This window comes from Physeter macrocephalus, chromosome 6, assembly GCF_002837175.3.
Source record: "Physeter macrocephalus isolate SW-GA chromosome 6, ASM283717v5, whole genome shotgun sequence".
NCBI lineage: Eukaryota > Metazoa > Chordata > Mammalia > Artiodactyla > Physeteridae > Physeter > Physeter macrocephalus.
The window spans coordinates 88,736,550-88,759,031 of NC_041219.1; the positions used below are offsets into that span (position 1 = coordinate 88,736,550).

Below are 22,482 nucleotides of genomic sequence, written 5' to 3' on the forward strand. Positions count from 1 at the left end.
AGTAGTTGTGGCGCACGGGCTTAGCTGCTCCGCAGCATGTGGGATCTTCCCAGACCAGGGATCGAACCCGTGTCCCCTGCATTGACAGGCGGATTCTTAACCACTGCACCACTAGGGAAGTCCTGATCAGTTGTTTTGAATGATCTATTTGCTCAATCACCTGGTGTTCTGAGTCCGTGACGCAATATAGAAAAATTGTTGCCCCAAGTGAGTCTGTGTTATTTCGAGCATCAAAAATCACTATCAAAAGCCTGGCACGCTTCATTCTGACAAACCTTACCACTAAAACAAAAACAAAAACCAAAATTTTCACAATTCAAAAGCTCAATTAACCTATAATAAATCTCTTAAATTTTTTGAACGCTTTCAAAAATATTCTTTTGTCCTCAGATAGCAAATGTTTTTGATAGGTCTCCTTTATCCTGCATGATGCTGACAAAGGAAATGTGAGTGACTGATGGTAGATGAAAAGGAAAGTAACAGAAAAGAAGTTTAAAAAGTTACAAACTTGACATAAACACTATAATTCAAGCCTGGAAGTACTTACAAACAGACTAACTTGATATAGATGGCATTGTTAATGACGCTACAAAATCTTTAAACATGCAAAAAACCATAGTTAACATTATGAAAGTTGCACTGAATTTTTCCACGTTTTTTTTTTTTTTTTTTTTTTTTTTTTGTGGTACGCGGGCCTCTCACTGTTGTGGCCTCTCCAGTTGCGGAGCACAGGCTCCGGACGCGCAGGCTCAGCGGCCATGGCTCACGGGCCTAGCCGCTCCGCGGCATGTCGGATCTTCCCGGACCGGGGCACGAACCTGTGTACCCTGCATCGACAGGCGGATTCTCAACTACTGCGCCACCAGGGAAGCCCTCCACATTTATTAATGCAAATTTCTCTTATCAACTCTTATCCTTTTCTGTGTTTTCCAAAGAAAAATAGCGTGTATCTTCAGTTGATTTTTTAAAATTCCAGACCATAAAATTAAGGGCATGTAAGGAATTATGGAAAATACAAAGTTTAGAAAAGCATTTTTAATCATTCACAATTTCCTATCCAGAGATTTTGTTCTGTTTAATTCTAGACTTTTATATATGCATTTGAAAATCCATGACTAAAGGTATAAATATATATATATTTAAATGTAGAAGGCATACACAGGAATGTTCATAGGAATGACATTTGCAACAGCAAAAAACTAGAAACAACTAAACCATCTGCCAATTGGTGAATGAACTAACAAAATGAGGTGAATTCATGCAATGGAATGCTAGAGCAGCAGGAAAACAAAAAAAGAACTACAGTAACCTGCATCAGCAAGAATGAACCTCATAAACAATGCTGAGCAAAAGAAAAAAAAAAAGCAAGTCACAGAAGAATACACACAACATGACTCCACTCCTAAAGTTCATAAACTTATAAAACTAAATAATACTTTGTTTCGGATACATACAAACTATAAAGCAGAAATAGGGAATGAGTAATAAAATTCAGGATGATGGTTACATTTGAGAGTGAGGTGAAAGTAACAGGGCAGGCCCAACGGGCCTTCAGAGGTATTTTAAGGTTTCATTTCTTAAACTAGATCATGGACAATTTGCTGTTTTTCCTTAAACTGTGCACACACATAACATATACTCTTTTGTATGTGATATTCCATAATAAAAATGTAAATAGCTAATAAGACCTATTCAACTCCAGAAGAAAACCACACCAAATACCTAACCAACCTAGTCACACATTAACTGTGAACAATCACGAATGACATCTGAGGAAACCCAACAGAACAGGAAAAGTAGACCAAGATGGACCTCTGGAAAAACATGCCCCAAAGGAAATATGAGTTATTTCAGGAATTAAAAGAGAACTTTAAAAAAATGCTAATTAGCATGCTCAGAGAGATTCAAGAGGATATCACGTCTATAAAAATTAAGAATAAACCTGCTGTTAAAACGGAAGGTAAGTAAAAGAGAGAGAGGAAAGACAGCAAACACAAAATAGATTTAAAAACATAGCACATGGAAGGGAAGAAATAATAAAACAAAATTCTCCCTGAGCTCCAGAAAGACAGCCAGTAAATTCAAAGAGTCTTCTAACTCCCAAACAGGATGATGGAGAAGACAGGCACCTAGACACACCCTAGGGAAAACGTCAGAACTCCAAAGACGAAAAGCAAACCCTAAAAGCGTCCAGAGTATAAAAACAAGTTACAGGGCTTCCCTGGTGGCGCAGTGGTTGAGAGTCTGGCTGCTGACAGGGGACACGGGTTCATGCCCCGGTCTGGGAAGATCCCACATGCCGCGGAGCGGCTGGGCCCGTGAGCCATGGCTGCTGAGCCTGCGCGTCCGGAGCCTGTGCTCCACAACGGGAGAGGCCACAACAGTGAGAGACCCGCGTACCGCAAAAAAAAAAAACAAAAAAAACAAGTTACATTCACAGAAATGACAATCAAATGAGAGATAAAGATGTTACTGAAAGGCAAGGACTTCAAAGTTTAACTCTCTTGCACCCCATATCAAAAATAACTACTCCAAAATTTAAGAAGAATACAAGAAAAATGACAACTTAAAGTATGAGAAACAACAGCAGCTGAGTAAGACCGAGAAGGAACATAGAAAGCAGAGACGAAATTAAAAGTAGATCCAGTAGGGACTTCCCTGGTGGTCCAGTGGTTAAGACTTCACCTTCCAATGCAGGGGATATGGGTTCAATCCCTGGTTGGGGAGCTAAGATCCCACATGCCTGGAGGCCAAAAAAACAAAACAAAAAACAGAAGCAATACTGTAACATATTCAATAAAGACTTAAAAAAAAAGGGGGGTGTTTTAAAAGAACACTAATATGACTGCAAAAACTCAGAAGGAAAGAGTACTGGAAATGGGTACACTTCTCAACTGTTCATAGCAGAGAATCAAGACATGCTTCCTAAAGGTGACTTAACACATTGAAAGTTATACTACTAACTGATAAAAAATGGCTACACCTTGGGAAGTGGGATGGGGCTGGGCGGGGGGAGGAGGGAGGCTATTTTTCCATTTCATGGAGTTTTTCAAGAATGTTCCCATGCCATTTTTTTTTTAATTTAATAGGAAAAAAATGCACAGTATTCTTACAAGTATTCTCATACCTCATTTCCACTTCAATAACCCTTAAATAAGACCATCTTTTTTCCTGCTTCATAAAAACAAACACACAGGGACTCAGGAATGCTGCTGGTCTGAACTACGAAGCCCAGGTTAGGGCACTGAAGTCCTGAAGCCCCCAGAGTACATTCCATCTTTACCGCTGGTTTCTTTTGCTTCCCCCCAGACCCCAGGTCCTGTCACTGTCCTTGTAGCCAGCGTCATTCACACTGACGACCTGTATGACACCCTGATCTCACAGTTGGACACAAGCATCACAACTGTGTCCCCTCCAAATTCATGCTGACCACACTCTGTCTGCCTATGAGCACCAGCATTGCTTTCATTGTTTCATTAATTCCTCCCAAACTCCCCTGCAGCTGCTGCTCTAATTCTTTTCACATTTCTCAAAACCCCATGCTTCCATCTTTCTGAATATTCTTTTCCCTTTAATCCCACACCAATTTCCTCTCCCTAAATCATTTTTTTCAACCAAACCATTCTTCCTGTCTCAGAGAGATGCTCCTCCCTCCTCTCCAACCGGAGGGCAGCCTGCTCTCAAATTCACCCTCATCTACCCTCCAGGGATCTAATCTGTGTCCAAATCTCCCTAGCCAACACAATCTTTTCTTAGCCTCCATTCTTAGCCTCCCAGGCCTATAAAGATTTCTCAGAATCCTCTATTATTAAAAAATAAAAATAAAGTAAAAGAAATAAGTACTCCTTTGAACCTGCCCTTGTTCTTTAATTCATTTTTCCCAACTTCAAACTAAGAAGCCTACAGACTCATTGTTTCTGTGTCCTCATCACGTTTTAATGTAGCTTCTGGTCCAGCCACAGGACTGGAACTGACTAATCCAATCATCTGTATTCCCTCATCTAATTCTCCTAACCTCTCTGTAGCTTTAACATAGTTGAGTATTTACCTCCATAAAAGCCACTTACTACGCACCCCAGTACACCTCCTATTTCTGCGATCACCTCTGGCAGCCTGGATGACTCTTCTTTCTCCTCTAGCTTCCTAAATACAGGCATTGCTCCTTAGCTTCATTTCTCACTTTCCCTTTCAAAGATCTGACTCACCCTGATGAACCTCATGAAGATGATGCTCAAATCCTCCAGCCGCTCCAGGATATAATTCACCATTTCTAACTGCCTATTGAACAGTCTACCTGAATGTCCTGCCAGTGCCACAGATTCCATCACATCCAAAATTATACTCATCATCTTCTCCCCAAACCAGCACCTCAGGTATTTCTACGTATAACATAAACATTACCCCAAATTAAAATCTGGGCCATCTGTGACTCTGCTGTTACCTATTTCCTCACATATTACCTTTCTTCCCCTCAATGTTTTACAATAAGGAAAGTAAAGACGAATAAGACATGATTTCCAGTCTCTGGGAAGGATAAACAGAAATGTAAGGGGGGACTTCCCTGGTGGTGCAGTGGTTAAGAATCCGCCTTACAATGCAGGGGACACGGGTTCGATCCGGGGGACATGGGTCCGATCCGGGTTCGATCCCTGGTCGGGGAACTAAGATCCCACATGCCGTGGGGCGACTAAGCCCATGCACCACAACTACTGGGCTCGTGCACCTCAACTAGACAGCCCGCGTGCTGCAAACTACAGAGCCCACGCGCTTGGAGCCTATGCGCCACAACTAGAGACAGAAAACCCACACACCACAATGAGAGAGAAGCTCATGCAGCACAACTAAGAGCCCACGCGCTGCAACAAAAGATCCTGCATGCCTCAACGAAGAGCCCTCATGCCGCAACCAATACCAGCCAAAAATAAATAAATAAATAATAAATAAATCTTTAAAAAAAAAAAGGAAAGAAATGTAAGGGAACACAGGCATTACCAAAGATAAACACGCAGGATGCTGAGGTTGGGGGGGCATAGAGGGACAAAGGGAAGAGGAGATGCATTAGGAGGGGAATTTGATAAGCTGTAAATTGTAAGAGTCAGAATGAAAGTTCCATCCCCTAAGCCTCACTAAACCAAAATAATAACAGCACACATCCCGAATAATTAAATGTACACCTCACTTTAGGAAAATTCAACATATAAGTTTTGACTGAATGGATATAAATTAGGCAACTGATGATACTCATTATACATGGATTTCCTTTAAATAATAACTGTCCTGATGAATTTAAAATACCAATAGGATTTCCTCAGGAATTCCCTGGCGGTCCAGTGGTTAGGGCTCTGCTTCCACTGCAGGGGATCCAGGTTTGATCCCTGGTCGGGCAACTAAGATCCCACATGCTGCGCAGTGTGGCACGGCCAAGGGAAAAAAAATAAATAAATAAATATATATATATATACACACACACACACACATATGAGATATATATATATGAGATATATATATGAGATATATATCATATATATATATGATTTTTTCTTCATACATTTTCCTAAACCATACCCACAGGTCACCTCAGGAATTAAGAGCTGGAAAGAACTAGATTCCCTCATCTAGCCACCTCATCTCCCAGAGGCCAGGAAAGGTTAAATGATTTGCCTGAGGTCACAATGCTTGTAATTAGCAGAAATGGGACCAGAACCCAGTGACCTTTTCCCTGTTACCTCACTCACTGCCTTGACATGCCTCATCTCAGAATGCTTTCCCAGTTGATTCAACAAAAATGAGAATCTGTAAAGAGGGTCCAGACATCAGGTCTCTTTCAAAAGTCTTCAACATGTTCTCTTAGACACACACACACACACACACACACACACACCATAAATTCCAGGAAAATAGGGATCTGGCTATAACTTAGTTCTCTGTAAAAATGAGAAATAGGTCCTCAGCTTGTTGATGCCAAATTGACCTGAAGACTCTCTTGTCCCCTAGGTTCCTCCCCAAATGCTGATAAAGTCATTCCTCTTCCCCCAAATAAAGGCCTAACTGGAGTTCTAACTATTCAACTAATGGCTAAAAAACTTAGAATTGGGGGGAATGAGGTGGAGGCACATAGGGTTTCCCCCCATTCCCCATCAGAACTGGGATGGCTTGCAGCACGGGTCCCCAACCCCCGGGCTGCTGACTGGTTCCGGTCCACGGCCTGTTGGGAAGCGGGCCGCAAGCAGGAGGTGAGGGGCGGGCCAGCAAGTGAAGCTTCCTCTGCCGCTCCCCATCGCCCCCATTCCACCTGCACCCTCCCCCTACCCCATCTGAGGAAAAACTGTCTTCCACGAAACCAGTCCCTGGTGCCAGAAAGACTGGGGACCACTAGCTTAGAGAAAATGAATTCTAAGTACTGAGCCAACTGAGATACCAAGTCCCAATTAGCATGTCTTAGTCAACCTCTGATTTCAGCTCCTGTCAAGAGAACAAAAGGTACTTCTCTCTATCTCCAAAAATTGACAGGTGCTTTTTACACCATAAACCTGCCTTCCCTGATAGGGCAGTTAAATAAGTGATTAGAATTTGCAACTTGTTCTAAGCAAAACCCCTTTAACTCTTAGAATCAGATCCCTTTCTGAAAGATCCTCTGCTCATTTTATAGGGAACGTGTTTTAACATGTGAGAAATGCAAGAACAGAAGTAGTCAGGACTCAAGTTCAACTCTACCCTGCTTCATACTGCTTAGCTGTCAGAGACTGATTTGCAATAATGGCCATTAAGGTTAATAGCAAAAGATAAAAATGAAATTTGCTTCGCTGGGTTATTTAATTTCAACGAAAGTCTAGAAGACTAAAAGACCCATCCTTACTACTCTAGTTTCCCTTTCAGAAAGTTTCTGAGAAGTAAGTAGTCTTGAACTTGAATAGACTGAAAATAGAGAATTCTGAACAAGTGAAACTTTATTACTAAACAATTGCTAATTAAAATACAATGGACACTTTAATATTCTTTAAATTAATTCTAGCTAAAGCCTGATGTAGTAACTAAATAAGGTCATGTCTTGTTCTTTATGACTCACTGTGACACTCTCATATCCTTTCTCACTACTACCTGTGCTTCTAAACAGACAAATCATTTCAGGTAACAGGTTTGTCAAAAGTTGGGAAAGCAGTTTCCTATCAAATGAATCAGAAATAAATCACTGGAAAACCAGCCTGGTTAGAACCAGAAGAGTTACTAACAATGAGTGACTCTACTTCCCTCAAGGCCCAGGTTTCAGTGCATTTTATCTCAAAGAGGAAAGACCGAGCTTCTTGCACTCCCTCTCTTCCCACTTCCCCACGATCCAAGGACGGTCTCCTGCTGACAGAAGGTTCCTGGGGCAGGATGAAATGTGTGCACAGTGTGTGTGGATCCCTCCTCTCAGCTCCCAGCCACTCCCTGCATTCCCATCTGAAACTTGAGACCTCTTGTCTCACCTACTTACTCATCCCCTGGGCGCATTCTTACCTCATCTACCCTTTATATCACTGACCACAACTTTGTGTGTGCCTACAATTACCTGTCTGTGACTCTCCCCATAAGCATAGCTGCTTAAAGAGGGGTGGCTTTTTTGTATGTCTTCACAAAATGTTTTCCAAGGATACACACGATACTCATTCTTAATTTATTTTTAACTCAGAGAATACTCATAAGACCATCAGGAGAGAACTCCCTCAACTTCCTCCTCCACCACCTGTAAACATCTGCCTCTGCTCCCATCCGTTCCTCCTTTCCTTCAGTTTCAGCAGAAAAGGAGCCACTCCTGGTATCCTGGATAGTCACTTCAGAGGGGCTTGGAATCTCAAACTTTCCTGACTCATGGAGACCATGGTCCATCACATCCTTTCTCCTCTAGACCTTCAAACCTTCCTCTCCAAGACCTTTTACCCTTCCACCTTACAAATGAACATGCTCAAGTCTCTCCCATCTTAACATAACTCATTAATTCAGCCACCAAATATTTATTGAGCACCTACTAGGTGCCAGGAGCTCTCTTCTACCCTGGAGATATAGCAGTAAATAAAACAAAGTTCCTGCCCTCGTGCAACTTACCTTCCAGTGGGAGAGAAAGAGGAGGTGAACGTATAAGCATCCTAGCTACTGTTCTCTCCTCCACTTCACAGAGCCAGGCTCGCAAGAGCAGCGCATGCAGCCTGCCTCTACTTCCTCTCCCGCCTTGGATGCCTCACCCTCTCCAGACAGGTTTGCAGTCCCCACCACCAGCACCACTGAAACAGCTCAGGCAAAGGTCACCAGCAGTGGCCTCCTCCACCGGTAAATCTGGACAGCATTTCCCAGTCTACTCTTAAACTCTCTTGCAGCGACAGGTACTTCTTGAAATTCCCTGCTGCTTTGCTCTTCTCCTCCCTCTTTGGCCACACATACCTCTGACAGTTTCTCAGGTTCCTTTCCTTCAGCCTCCCCCCTTAAATGGCAGCACTTCCAGAGCTCTCTGTTTAGCCTCTTCTCACTCGCAGTGCTCCCCTCGGACCACCTCAGTCATGCCCGTGGGCCTCACTGCCAGTGATGGCCACTCAGGAAAACTGAAGGTGTGTCATCAGGACAGGCCTTTCTAAAGAGCTCCACACACACGGCCAACTGCCTGCTACACACCTTCACCTGCATGGCCCAAAGACCCCTCCAATTCAGGAACACTGAATTTATCTCCTCCCGTACTCCAAACTGTTCTTCTGCTATTCCTTGTACTAGAAAATGGTGCCCTCTTTCCCTCAAGATGCTAAGCCAGAAATTTAAGTTTCTTAGGCGTCAACTTAGGTTCTTCCCACACATCACACGCTCTCCTCTTCTACACGAGTCTCATCGAGTCTATCTCCTTAAATACCTCTTTTCATTCCCTCTTCCCCAGTCCCACTGCAGAGGCCACCAGCTCATTTCAGTAGCCACCTTGTAACTCTCCCTGTTCTGTCTTGCCCTCTTGCCCTGTTCTTATCTACTTAAGGTATTTCGCATTGTATTCTATGTGAATGGTGACCCTTGGCTGTGTGACACAGGAGCCTGAAACCATCCTCCTCTAGGCTGATCTCCACCAAATAGTGATGTCATCCACTCCTGCTTACAATTCCTCAATGATTGCCATGACCTATATGGGTGCTCTTTAAACATTCACCTGAAGAAAGTGATGGGGGGGATGGAGGGTCTAGAAGAGGCACAGCCTGAAGAAACCAGCAACTAAGGCAAAATGTATTATTTTTTAATTTAAAATGTTAAAATTATATTTTATCTTGGATTTTAAATCCTGTACTATAATATATTCATGTTTTAATATAGCAATAATTTCCCCCAAATTCAATTAAATGGATACCCCAAGAAGATGCACCATGTTTACCCTACAGTTTTGAGTACCCTGGCACATTTCCTGAGAAGCAAGAACCTACGAGATGAAATTTAAGATTCTAAGACCTACCCACCTGTCCAGGCTTATCGGACCTACTGAGCTTACTCTTTATGCTCTAGCAATGACTACTAAATCATCGTAATTCCTCCAACATACTCCAGTGATTCACAAACCCATGTCTTTCTCCAAACCTAAACTATCCTCCTCCCTGGTCTGTCCTCCCACCAAACTCCTATTCAACTGATGACTCTGAGCCTGAGTGATACTCCTCCCCAGAAATAACATAGGTACATGACCGCCCTTCGCCTGAGCACCCTCTGTATTTGTACATGCCTTCCTTATGGCATTTATTATGCAATAAAGATACTGTTTGCAGTACCTTATCTCTGCAAAAAACTACTGTCAGGGACTTCCTGGCTGGGCACTGTTCTAATCACTGTATTTTTATGTATTAACTGATTTAATTCTCACATCAATCCTATAAGGTTGATAGCATTCTTAGCCACATTTTATAGGTAAGGAAACAGACAACTAAAACCGACTGGGGCGGGGGGGGGCGGGGAGGGGGAAGGCAGGAAAGAATCCCCACCTCTAATGAAAAACTCTTTTTTTACAATTGTAAGGAAAAGTTAGAAGATAATCAAATCAAATTCAGAATTCTGAGCAATTTACTACTTCTGGCAATGGTGATCTCTGGTTGATAAACATATAATACTTTAGCCTTGCTTTCAACATGATAATCATCTAAATCATATTTCTTTCAACCTTTGCTGAAAAAGGATAATCTTAATTATTAAGATGTTTCACAAGTTCTATTTCTCAGCCACAAAGATAAACTTCAAGTTGATGACAGAATAATAAAAAATTGGAATATTTGAGATTTTTAATATATTTACCCTATGTGTAAAATTACAAAAAATTTAGTGTCTGAACAACATCTTGGACACAGGTACTCAAAGAGGCACCTGAGAGAAAACATTAGGACCTAAAATAAAAGTGTTGTATGCATACAGGTGGACATATTATGGGTGGCCTATGAATACCCTCAGAAGTCTAGCTGGCCACACAATTTGCATAAACTACGATAAACTGTCCAAAGGTGTGACAGTTCAACAAACCAAATATTTACCATATGGCTAAATATTTCACTTCCCTGGTTTTCCAACATTTTGGAAAAGATGTAATGTGGCCAAGAAAAGATGTTGGAAAACCAAACATGGGAAATATTTAGTTTTTCCCAACCAGGACTGACCAGTTAAACCAAAACGGGGTTGCTTACACTATCTATTCTACAGAAAAACTCACCCAATGAGCTTACACCTCAGATCAGATCCTGTGAGTAATACAGTTGGTCAAAGTAGAGGAAAAGGGAATCGACGCACAGGCAAGTACAAGGCAACACAGAAGTGGACGTCCCTCCATGCGGGGAGCAGAGGTACTCAGCGGCCTGGCTCCAGCTCTGGCTCTCATGCAAGCGCTCTACCAGGCTTGGCACTGCGTCTTCTATACACTTCTGCATAATAAATATCAGCTGAACTGAAATATATGAGCCAAATAGCCAGGTAGGCTGATAAAATGGAAAGTTGTCACACACCACCCAACCGTAAAAGTCACATGGAAAATCAGAGCGTGCAGATTAATAGGTGAAGGGAACAGAGGAAAAACAAACATGAGAAACTAACCAAATGCCAGGAAACATCATGGGCCCCTGAGTTCCAGCCCTGGCCAGCTTCCTCAGGGGTCCCTGTCCCTTCCCAGCAGAGGCCCTGGGACAGAGCCAACATTTCTTTACTCTGTAAAGCTATCACCATCTAAGGAATCCTGTTGGAATCTTCTCCCTGCAAAGTCCATCTATTCGCGAACAAGTGTCTACTGAGTGTCTTCTATTCTAGGTCCTGGCATCCAGCAGGGAGCAAGGCAGCAAGGTCTCTCACAGAACTAACATTTTACTGGAATCAGATAATAAATACACGAACAAGATCATTTCAAATGGTGGTATTAAATAGAAAATTTTAAACAGAAAAAAAAAAAGATGCGGGCTTCCCTGGTGGTGCAGTGGTTGAGAATCTGCCTGCCAATGCAGGGGACATGGGTTCAAGCCCTGGTCCGGGAAGATCCCACATGCCACGGAGCAACTAAGCCTGTGTGCCACAACTACTGAGTCTGCGCTCTAGAGCCCGCAAGCCACAACTACTGAAGCCCACTGGCCACAACTACTGAAGCCCTCACACCTAGAGCCTGTGCTCCACAAGAGAAGCCACCGCAATGAGAAGCCCAAGCACCATAACGAAGAGTAGCCTCGCTCACCACAACTAGAGAAAGGCTGTGCACAGCAACGAAGACCCAACACAGCCAAAAATAAATAAATAATCACTTTGACTTCAAAATAAATAAATAAAAAGATGAGATGGAGAAAGTGGGGAGGAGCTGCTCATTTAAACTCAGCAGTCAGGGAAGGCATCTCTGAGAAGGTCACTTTTGAGCTGAGACAGAAAGGAGGCAAAGTTGTCAGCCAAGCACAGCACTTGGAGCATAGCATTCTCAGCAGAAGAAAAGCAAGGAACAAGGCCTGGAGGCAGGAACAAGCATGGTGAGTTCAAAGGAGAGAAAAAGTCTCACTATCCTCAGGTTTCTGTTCGAGTGCCATCTTATGATGAAGTCATCCCTGACTCCCTACTTTAAATTGTATCCACTGACCAGTCCCAGTATTCTCTATTGCTCTTCATGATTTTTCTCCACTGAAATTTTTACCATCTGACAGGCAATATAAATTACTTATTAATTTCTGTCTATTCCTACAGAATGTAAGCCCCTTAAGGGCAGGGATTTTTGTTATTTTAATCACTGCTGTATTGCCTGTACCTATGTGGCATAAAGTAGGCACTCAGTAAATAGTAGCTAAATAAATAAAAAGGAAAAGAAAAGAGAAAGGAAGGGAAGAAGAGAAAGAAGGAAGAGAGGAAAAGAATGAGAGGGAAAAAAGAAAAGGAGAGAGGGAAGAAAAGAGAAAGGAGGGAAAGAAGAGTCAGCCAGTGTGGCTGAAGCAAAGTAGATGGGGGAACAGGAGTGCTGGCCTTGTAGACCATGGAACAGGAGCTGGAATTTTATTTTACTTTTTTTTTTTTTTTTTTTTTTTTTTTTTTTTGCGTTACGCGGGCCTCTCACCGCTGTGGCCTCTCCTGCCGCGGAGCACAGGCCCCGGACGCGCAGGCCCAGCAGCCATGGCCCACGGGCCCAACCGCTCCGCGGCACGTGGGATCCTCCCAGACCGGGGCACGAACCCGCGTCCCCTGCGCCGGCAGGCGGACCCCCAACCACTGCGCCACCAGGGAAGCCCTATTTTACTTTTTTTAAATTTAAATTTTATTTATTTTTGGCTCCACTGGGTCTTCATTGCTGCACGCAGGCTTTCTCTAGTTGCAGCAAGTGGGGACTACTCTTTGTTGCAGTGCATGGGCTTCTCATTGCAGTGGCTTCTCTTGTTGCAGAGCACGGGCTCTAGGTGCGCGGGCTTCAGCTGTTGCAGCGCGTGAGCTCAGTAGTTGTGGCTCGTGGGCTCTAGAGCACAGGCTCAGTAGTTGTGGTGTGCGGGCTCAGTAGTTGTGGCTCGCGGGGTTAGTTGCTCCGCGGCATGTGGGATCTTCCTGGACCAGGGATCAAACCCATGTCCCCTGAATTGGCAGGTGGATTCTTAACCACTGCGCCACCAGTGAAGTCCCTGGAATTTTATTTAAAAGACAGAAGTCCACTGAAGGAAATTCAATGGCAGAGAAGCAACATGATCTAATTTGTATTTTACAGAGCTGACTGTAGCTGCCATGTGGAAAAGAGGTTAGAGAGAAAAAAGCAGGGACACTAGATAAGGCACTATGAAGCTACAGATGAGGTAACAGAGGCAAGGTGATGATCGGCAGCGATCAATGACGGAGAGAAGCAGATGCAAGGGTATTTCTCAAGGTAGCACCAAAAAGACTTAACTGATGGACTAGATATGGGCCGTTGGATTGAAGAAAAGAGAGGAATCAAGAATGTGTCAGTTATCAATTTATTGCTTCTCAGCTCCAAATCTCCCCTTCATTGCCTGCTCTGTGAAAATTAAGATGAACCCTTTAAATATTTTTCCTTTGCCAGATGCCACAACATTAAGCTTTGTTTGTATAGGCACTGGAAAGACACTGCAGGAGGAATGGTTCCAGTGTGCTCCTCTTGGCAGGATAAATAGAGTATCAAGGATAAATAAAATATCAGTATTTCTGATGTCCTATGGAGCCCTGGCCAACTTATTTTAAGATCTTTTTTAAATTTGAGACAAGTGGAAAGAAAGCTAGTCTAAGCTTGCAAAACCTTCATGTTTTTATAATTATGTTTCTTACATATACAAGGATTGGGGTACTTTATTGTTTGCTCATCCCTATTCACATGCTGATACCACACTGCTTTGAGTATGATCATTTTAGAATCTGTTTCAATACATGGTAAAGCAAGGACCACCTCACTATTCTGTGCCTAAATCTTCTTGGTTATTCGAAAACATTTATTCTTCTATCTGAACACAGATTGTTTTACCTATTTCCCCACCCCCAAAAGAATTCTCCACTGGAGTTGTAATTAATTTCCATTAAATTTACATATATTTAGTTTTCCCATCCAGGAATATGGTATATATTTCCTTTTTTTTCCAGATCATCCTTAATCTTTCACAATTTTTGTCACACAGATCCTGTGCCTTTCTTGTGATACTTTCCCTTAAGTATTTTACAGTTTTTTTAGCACTATTATAAATGAAGTATTCTCCTCCTCACAAAGGCAGTTCATTGCCATACTTCCCCTGCCAACATCTCAATGATACCAAAGAATGCTTTTAGTCCCCACTCACCCACACACTACCCTGTCCCGCGATGTCCAAGTTTTGCTGGAATCATTTAGAATATTTCCTTCAGACAGCAAGGTTTTCTCTTTCAATATGTGTCTTCAATTTCAAAGATCCTTACTTAGCATTTATATTACACATTCCTTGTCACTCTCAATATACGTAATTATATAATTATATCGATATATATATTATATGTAACATAGAGTAACAATAATATATGATATATATATATTTCAAAGTCCATTGTCTGTCACTGTTTCCTCTCCTCTTCCTACTCTGGAAGGAGAAGAGGAAATAGAGTATACTGTCCAGATTAGAGTCTGTGGGTGATATAATGTGAATCCTTCCACACCCACACAGAGCTTTCTTTTCCCTGAAAGGTGAATAGTATCTAGACTGCCTATAAGATTTTTGGAGTGGACCTTTTCTCTAAATAGTCTGCTTCTTACACTAACACTATAGTGCTGCAAATGAGAACAGTCTGTTTTGTGGTAGTTTTAACTTTTTCTTTTGTATTTTTACCTTCTTTTGAATCTTTCTAACCTTTTCTTTTGTATCTTTATCTTTCTACCTAGAAACTTATTTGTAAGATTTTTTTTTTCTTTATCACTGAATTCAAGAATTTTATCAGAATATGCCTAGGTTTGTGCCTTTTCTCATCGATCTTGCCTGGAACACAGTGAACTCATTCAATCTTCAGTGTTTTTCAATCTGCAAACATTTTTGGCTCAGGGAATTTTTCTTCTATTACTTATTCCTCCTTCAAAAATTCTTATCTGCATTTTTGGTTTCCTGGATCTATCCTCCAAGTCCTTCGACTTTCATGAGTTCCCATTCCAACTCTTAGTATTTTTGTTCTAAGCTCTGAAATTGTTATTTTACTTGAACTGATTTTTAAAAAAAGAGGGCAGCAGAAATGTGCTCAAATTGCCATTTTTCCAGAATCATTTCAAATGGGGTTGTTTAAAGGCTATCACTCAAGTATAAAATAGTTTCTAAGTGCTCACTCAAAAGACAATTACTTTAAATTAATATTTTTAAAGCCCAAACAGCTATTTGTTGAGAAGTTACTAGACTGAAAGCTCCTTGAGAGCAGGCTATCTGCCTTCTATGCATCTCTCACCCTCTCAATAGATCTTGTGAATAAATGTGCTCAATACACCTTTACTGATATATTGATATGTTTAGCACCTTACAAGTTCCCAAAGGTAGAAGACCTTGTCATTACACTCACAAAATCTAAAGTCTAACTGAGGAGGCAAAAACAACATAAGCAAAACAAATAAACAGCTGTCAGTTAAGTGTTAAACTGTTACAGAATACAACAATAGCCTAAAAATAGAAGAGATTAATAAGGACTAAAGTAGTCAGTTGGTTTCATTATGAAAGGACATCAACCATGCCGTGAAACCACAGGTAAATTTTACTAGGAGAAAAGGTAGTCTTGACAAAGAAAATAGTCGCTGCAAAGGCATAGAGATGAGAATGAGCCAGTCAGGAAAAAGAGTGAGGAAACCAGTCTGACTGTAATAGAAGAGTCTGTCAGATACTACTAAGGAAATAAGAATAGATAAGGAGGTTGATGACAAGAGTCTAGATTCATTCACTGGTTGAATAAGTACTGAAAAGCACTTATGCTGAAGGATGCTGCATGCTGTCCTCAAGCAGCTTACAAAGGGAGATGAGAATATTTATGCAAATGATCATATAATAACTTTAAGGTCATTTGAAAAATAACCATAATATAGGAGTAACATTAGAGATTAGAGCTCAGAGAACCAACAAATGAGGAAGTTGTCTTTTTTTAACAGGAAGTTCTCTTCTAGGACTTCCCTTGGTCTCCTTGAAGAAAACGACAAGCAAAGCACCATGGGAGGAAAACTCACAAATGCTTTTGCTACACATTCAATTTAAAAATGAAAGTTTCTCCAAACCAGAAAGGAAGTCCAAGAAAGTAAGAATAACAACTCTTGGGACTTCCCTAGTGGTCCAGTGGTTAAAACTCTGCATTTCCACTGCAGGGGGCACGGGTTCAATCCCTGGTCAGGGAACTAAGATCCCACATGCCATGCAACGCGGCCAAAAAAACAATGACAACTCTTTACAATTTTAAGACAGGAAAAAAATTGTAACTATGTATGGCGACAGATGTTAATGAGATTTATTGAGGTGATCATTTCCCAACATATAGAAATATCAAATCATTATATCATACTCCAGAAACTAATATAATGTTGTATGTCAATTATACCTTGATTTAAAAAAAAAATTTAAGACAACCTGCTTGCCTCAGTCACAGATTTACTAAGCAAGAAACTATCAGAAACTTCTCCTCACAATTCCTGCTGGGTTCATTTTCATTTTTTATTTTTTATTTTTTTGGCTGTGTTGGGTCTTCGCTGCTGCACATGGGCTTTTCTCTGGTTGTGCCAAGCAGGGGTTACTCTTCGTTGTGGTGTGAGGGCTTCTCAGTGCGGTCGCTTCTCTTGTTGCAGAGCATGGGCTCTAGGCGCACGGGCTTCGGCAGTTGTGGCACGTGGGCTCAGTAGTTGTGGCGCATGGGCTTAGTTGCTCTGCGGCACGTGGGATCTTCCCGGACCAGGGCTCGAACCCGTGTCCCCTGCATTGGCAGGTGGATTCTCAACCACTGAGCCACCAGGGAAGCCCCTGGGTTCATTTTTTAAAAGGAGATTCAGTGACAAGACTGGCCAGCACTGTAATGCATTCATGCCTGACCTGAATTAAAACCCACAAGGTTCCAGTTTATGAATAAATTGAAACATAACCCAAACATAACCTTGAAACAAGGTCCTTAAAAAGAAAGAAAAAAATCCTACAGCTGCTTTAGTTTACCCCTAAAAGCAAGAGTCCTCTGAAAAAAAAAAGATATGAGAGCACTATTCTTTGGCAAAAAATAACTCCAAGAAAAATCAACTAATGTAAATGTCATTTACAGAAATATCTACATTAATTTAAACATTAATTTTTAAACATTAAATATCCTAAGGAAAAAAACAAAACAAACAAAAAACTCTTTCTGAACCAGAATATAACCACAATACTCTATCTGTAACCCAGAAGCTCAAGTCCAGGGCACAGCAAGGACCTTTCAAAGATGCCAGACCTGTGCATTTTCATTTAGGGCTGTCCTGTGTAGCATCCAAGATATTTTCCGTCTGGATTTTCCCCTTTCAGCTTCTCATCAACCCCATCTCAATTCAAGGAAGAAAAATTAATTTCACATCAAAATATAAGTACATAAAATTATCTCTTACTTCACAGATACACAGTCTTAAAGGATTTTACCCAATATCTTTTGCTCTTTTTAGAAAAAAAGAAGTCACACCCTTCCAGAAGTTAAGCTGATATAAATGAAATCCTCCAAATATATGTTGGAGTGCTGGTTCTGGCAAAGCGAGGTCAAAAATAACCAACCTCACTCCAATTGCTATCCATTTCTCTTAGAATAGGATAGAACATTCCCATTCTTTTCTCTCCAGGGAGCCCTACCTCCAAAACTCCAAAGACAGAAGCTGTATCCTAAGAAAAGTGGGGCCCAATAGTTACAATGGAAAAGTGTTTTGCTGAAATTACTTGAAACGTGATTCAGGGAGATGGAGGCAGTGTGGAAACACCGTGGGGTTTGGAGCCAAGTTGAGGTGGGTTCCAACCCCAGCACACTTTACTTTCAGGCGTCACGTTCCTTAACAAGTCTCTACAGAATGGAAATGACACACCTATCTTTAGGAGTTGTTAGGATTAGAAGCACACCTCAAAGACTTGTCCAAGATCATACAGTAAGCAGCAGAAACAGTTCTAAATGATTCAAGTGTGTTCTCTCCCCTTTGCCATTCACTTCAGAACGTTACTGTTCCTGGTAGGGAAAAAGGGAAAGATCAGGTCATGTGTGACGGGCAGGATCTGGCACACCCTTTGTTCCACTCAAGGTTCAGTTGCTTTTTGCTAGCTCAGTTCCCTCATCATCATGATAATAGGAGCAATTTATTCAGCACCTTCTTACTGGTCAGGCAGGATGTATAAAGTGCTAAGCACAGGGCCTGTTACATAATAAGCACTCAATAATTGATGGCTACTTATACAGAGATCTTAACTTCTTAAGAGAGCTTAGGAAAGGCTGGCTTCTTACAGGAAATTGAGTGGAAAAGAAGTTAAAGAGACAGAAAAAGGGAAAGAACATGACAGAGTGGGCATTTCTTAGAGAAAGGCAACATGTACAAAGGCATGGAAATGAAAAAGCACCATGCATTCAGGGAAATACAAGTCATTCGGCATGGCTAGAGAAGACAGCAAAAAGATGGAAGGCACGAGAAGCGGGGCTAAAAAGGCAGGCAGGGGGCTTCCCTGGTGGCGCAGTGGTTGCGCGTCCGCCTGCCGATGCAGGGGAACCGGGTTCGCGCCCCGGTCTGGGAGGATCCCACATGCCGCGGAGCGGCTGGGCCCGTGAGCCATGGCCGCTGAGCCTGCGCGTCCGGAGCCTGTGCGCCGCAACGGGAGAGGCCGCAACAGAGGGAGGCCCGCATACCACAAAAAAAAAAAAAAAAAAAGGCAGGCAGGCAGGTCTTGTTACACAAAGGATGCCTGGAATTTACCCTGTGGATAGGGGAAGCCAGTGAAAATTTTTCAACAGGGAAAAGGACACAATTAGATCTGTGTTTCAGAATGATCATTCCATCACAGAATAGAGAAGGATGAACTGAAGAGAGAAGAGACTGAACGCAGGCAGACAAGTTAGGAGACTACCGTAATGCTCTCAGCAAAAGATGGTAAGAGCTGAAACAAAGGCTGAAACAATGTGAATGGAGGGGAGGAAGCAGAATCAACAGAACTTAGTGACCCATTAGAAGTTAAGGATGACCCCCAAGTATTTGCGGAGCAGAAACAAGGAGTACAGTTTTGGACCTACTAAGTTACAGGTGTCTGGGGAGAATAAATGGGATGTCTGGAGCAGAGAGGAGTCAGGGCTAGAGATACAGACTAGGGAGTCATCTCCCAGCCTTGACAGCTGAGGCCCTGGGCACAGATGAGATCATTCAGCAAGTGTCTGTGAAGTGAAATGAAGGCTAATGACAGATACCAGGAACACCCGCACCAGGAGGAAGAAAGAAAAAAAGAAGCCCAAGGGAGAGCAGAAGGAATAGGTAGGGAGCTGGAAGGAAATGATACCATAAAAGCTAAGGAAGGAGGGAGTTATATAAAGATATTGGTCCACAGTATCCAATGCTGCAGAGAAAGATGTGGGTACTTTTCAGTCTGAAATCAGAAGTCACTGGTGGCCTTGCAGACATTTTTTTCAGAGGCTTGATGAGACAGAAGCAACAGACTGAGGAGTGAGCAAAGGTAAGAAATAAAATAAAGGAAATGTAGGCTCTACTTCCTAGGATCTATGAGAGGGAGTGAACGCTAGCACACGAAAGCAAATAGGTTCCAATACAAGATCACGGGAAGATACTTTTCTTAAGATGGGAGAAACTTCAGCGTATCTGTAGGCTGAAGAGAGGGGGCCAAGAGCCAAGTGTTAAGTGAGAGGCTAAAGATGAGAGGAAAAAACAAAGACAAAAGACTACAAATGAATAGATGGATCAGTAAAGTAAGATCCCAAGATCCCAGAAGAGGAGAAGGGATGAGGACTGAGATCATAGTCTCAGGGACACAATGCAGAACAGGAGGGGGATAGTTCTTCCTCTGAGAAAAGAAGGAAAGAGGATAAGGGTGGGAACTGATATAGGTAAGTTTGTGAGTGTTGAGGAGGGACGCTGAGGGAGTCTGGCTTTCCTTACAAGCTAGTAAGAATGAAAAGTGGTAATACACAGATTTGGTTCTTGCTTCACAGTCCTCTTTGAGAAACTGATGAAAGCTGGAGACTCTGCTCCCCAAAAAGGCACATAAGCACTCACACTCAAAATTCTACACACGAGGGCTTCCCTGGTGGCGCAGTGGTTGAGAGTCCGCCTGCCGATGCAGGGGACGCGGGTTCGTGCCCCGGTCCGGGAGTCCGGGAGGATCCCACATGCCGCGGAGCGGCTGGGCCCGTGAGCCATGGCCGCTGAGCCTCCGCGTCCGGAGCCTGTGCTCCGCAACAGGAGAGGCCACAACAGTGAGAGGCCCGCGTACTGCAAAAAAAAAAAAAAAAAAAAAAAAAATTCTACAAACGACTTTAGAGTTTCCAGGTCCACTAAAGCCAACCCATGTATCCAAAGATTCTGTCAGCTGTGATGCTATAAAATTCCAAAGAAATGGCCTTTCAGAAAATATTTTGCTCATAGAAGAGCATCCACAAGGGAAGGCAACTTATTCATTATAAACACATATATACAAAAACTCTTACTTAAATGTCCATGACATAGTCCAAAAAATGTTGGACTAGACTTCACAGGTGGCGCAGTGGTTAAGAATCAGCCTGCCAATGAAGGGGACACGAGTTTGAGCCCTGGTCCGGAAAGATCCCACATGCTGCGGAGCAACTAAGCCCGTGTGCCACAACTACTGAGCCTGCGCTCTAGAGCCCGCGAGTCACAACAACTGAGCCCACATACCACAACTACTGAAGCCGCGCACCTAGAACCTGTGCCCCACAACAAGAGAAGCCACCGCAATGAGAAGCCCGCGCACAGCAACAAAGAGTAGCCCCCGCTCACCACAACTAGAGAAAGCCCGCACACAGCAACGAAGACCCAACCCAGCCAAAAATAAATAAATATTTTAAAAAATAAAAAATAAAATAAAGACAATGAGTGACAGAGCCTTGGATTTAGCAACGCTTTTAGATAAAAATAGTATTTTTAAAAGATAAAAGATCAATCTAGAGCTGACCCTTAGGTCTAAAGATAGAGGACTGAACAAGGCTGGTGGTAAATGCAACTTAAAGGAAAAATGGATGCAAGAAAACTTTTGAACGAGGAGCCAAAAGGACTTGTTCACTAAGGACAAATGGGGGAAAAGGAAGAGTCAAAAACCATGTGAAGGTTGAGCATCCACATGTGCCTTTTCATACATAGCTTGAAGATGCTTGAGTCTAAGAAACCATGCTTAAATTTCAGAGCCATTTGCCGGAACCTACAGGCTTAGAAATGCACACATGCCAGGTGTCTATGTGAAACAAACCAGCTACTCTTTTCTGCTCTAGTCAACTGCTTGCGCTGACCCAACACGTGTTGAACTAGGGTAGAGGGTGCCGACAGGAGCAACTGATGGAGGAGTCAAGTATTACTTGCAAAAAAGAATTATACTAATTGATTCCATTCATCACTTCATACGTAATCATATTCTGCTAAGTAACACAAGATATTAAAAACAGCCAAGTCACTATGCATCCATTCACTATCAGAAACAATAAAGATTACACATACCAAGCACTTACTACATGCACACACCACACTCAGCTGTTCTCCTACGATCTCATTTTAAACCTCCTTACAACTCTAATAAGGTTGTCCTTCCTTTTTTAAGAACTGAAGAACTAAAACCAGGGAGGTTAGGCAGTCCATCCAAGGTCACAGGGCTAAGTGACAGCCAGGACTTGGACCCAAGCCCACCAGATGCCAAAACCCGTGCTCCTCAAACGATTATACAGCCCCACCCCTTGTGCCAAAATCAAATCCCCAAGACAGAGACTTTGCTTCAATTGAAATCTGAGGTGAACAAAAATTTACTGCACTCCTAAAACAACACAAGAAAGAAATTGTTGAGCAGTTGTTTAAAGGACTTAAAGAATGACCTCTGTAGGAGCTTACATGGAGGTGAAATGAAAAACAATTTAAATATTTACAAAATCTATGACTGGCAAAATGATATAAACTGTAAATGCTATAAGGTTTGGAGAAAGAGAGCTCACAGTGTTCAGGGGCAGGTTTGGAAAAAAGGTAGAACTTCAACTAACTCTTAAAGAACTGTGAGAAATGGTGCAGACAAGCAGGAAGGAGTGTTTCAAAGACCATTCCTGATTAATCATGAGAGAGAACCATGAAGAACTATAATCATTAAAATACAAATACATGTGAAGGCCGTTTTTAGCCAATCATCTGAACTTTCAACCCTGAGGTGCTAATCCTCACAAAGGCCAGGAAAGAAAGGAGGCACCAAGGGCTGGGCTGAGAGTGAAGGGTTAAAGATTTCCCTTATTCAAAAATCCAGGGACTTCCCTGGTAGAGCAGTGGTTAAGAATCCGCCTGCCAAAGCAGGGGACACAGGTTCGTGCCCTGGTCCG

At 42.3% G+C, this 22,482-nt stretch overlaps 2 protein-coding genes across 10 annotated transcripts in view; both read right to left on the reverse strand.

Moving 5' to 3' along the window:
* Window positions 1–4,268, reverse strand: part of LOC102978721 (40S ribosomal protein S2-like) — a 54,281-nt gene extending 50,013 nt beyond the window's left edge. The window contains exon 1 of the mRNA XM_055085167.1: window positions 4,206–4,268. Within this exon, the coding sequence (XP_054941142.1) occupies window positions 4,206–4,268 (63 nt within the window). The remainder of the gene's footprint in view (window positions 1–4,205) is intronic.
* DIP2B (disco interacting protein 2 homolog B) overlaps window positions 1–22,482 on the reverse strand; it is a 273,451-nt gene that overhangs the window by 245,724 nt on the left and 5,245 nt on the right. The window lies entirely within an intron of this gene.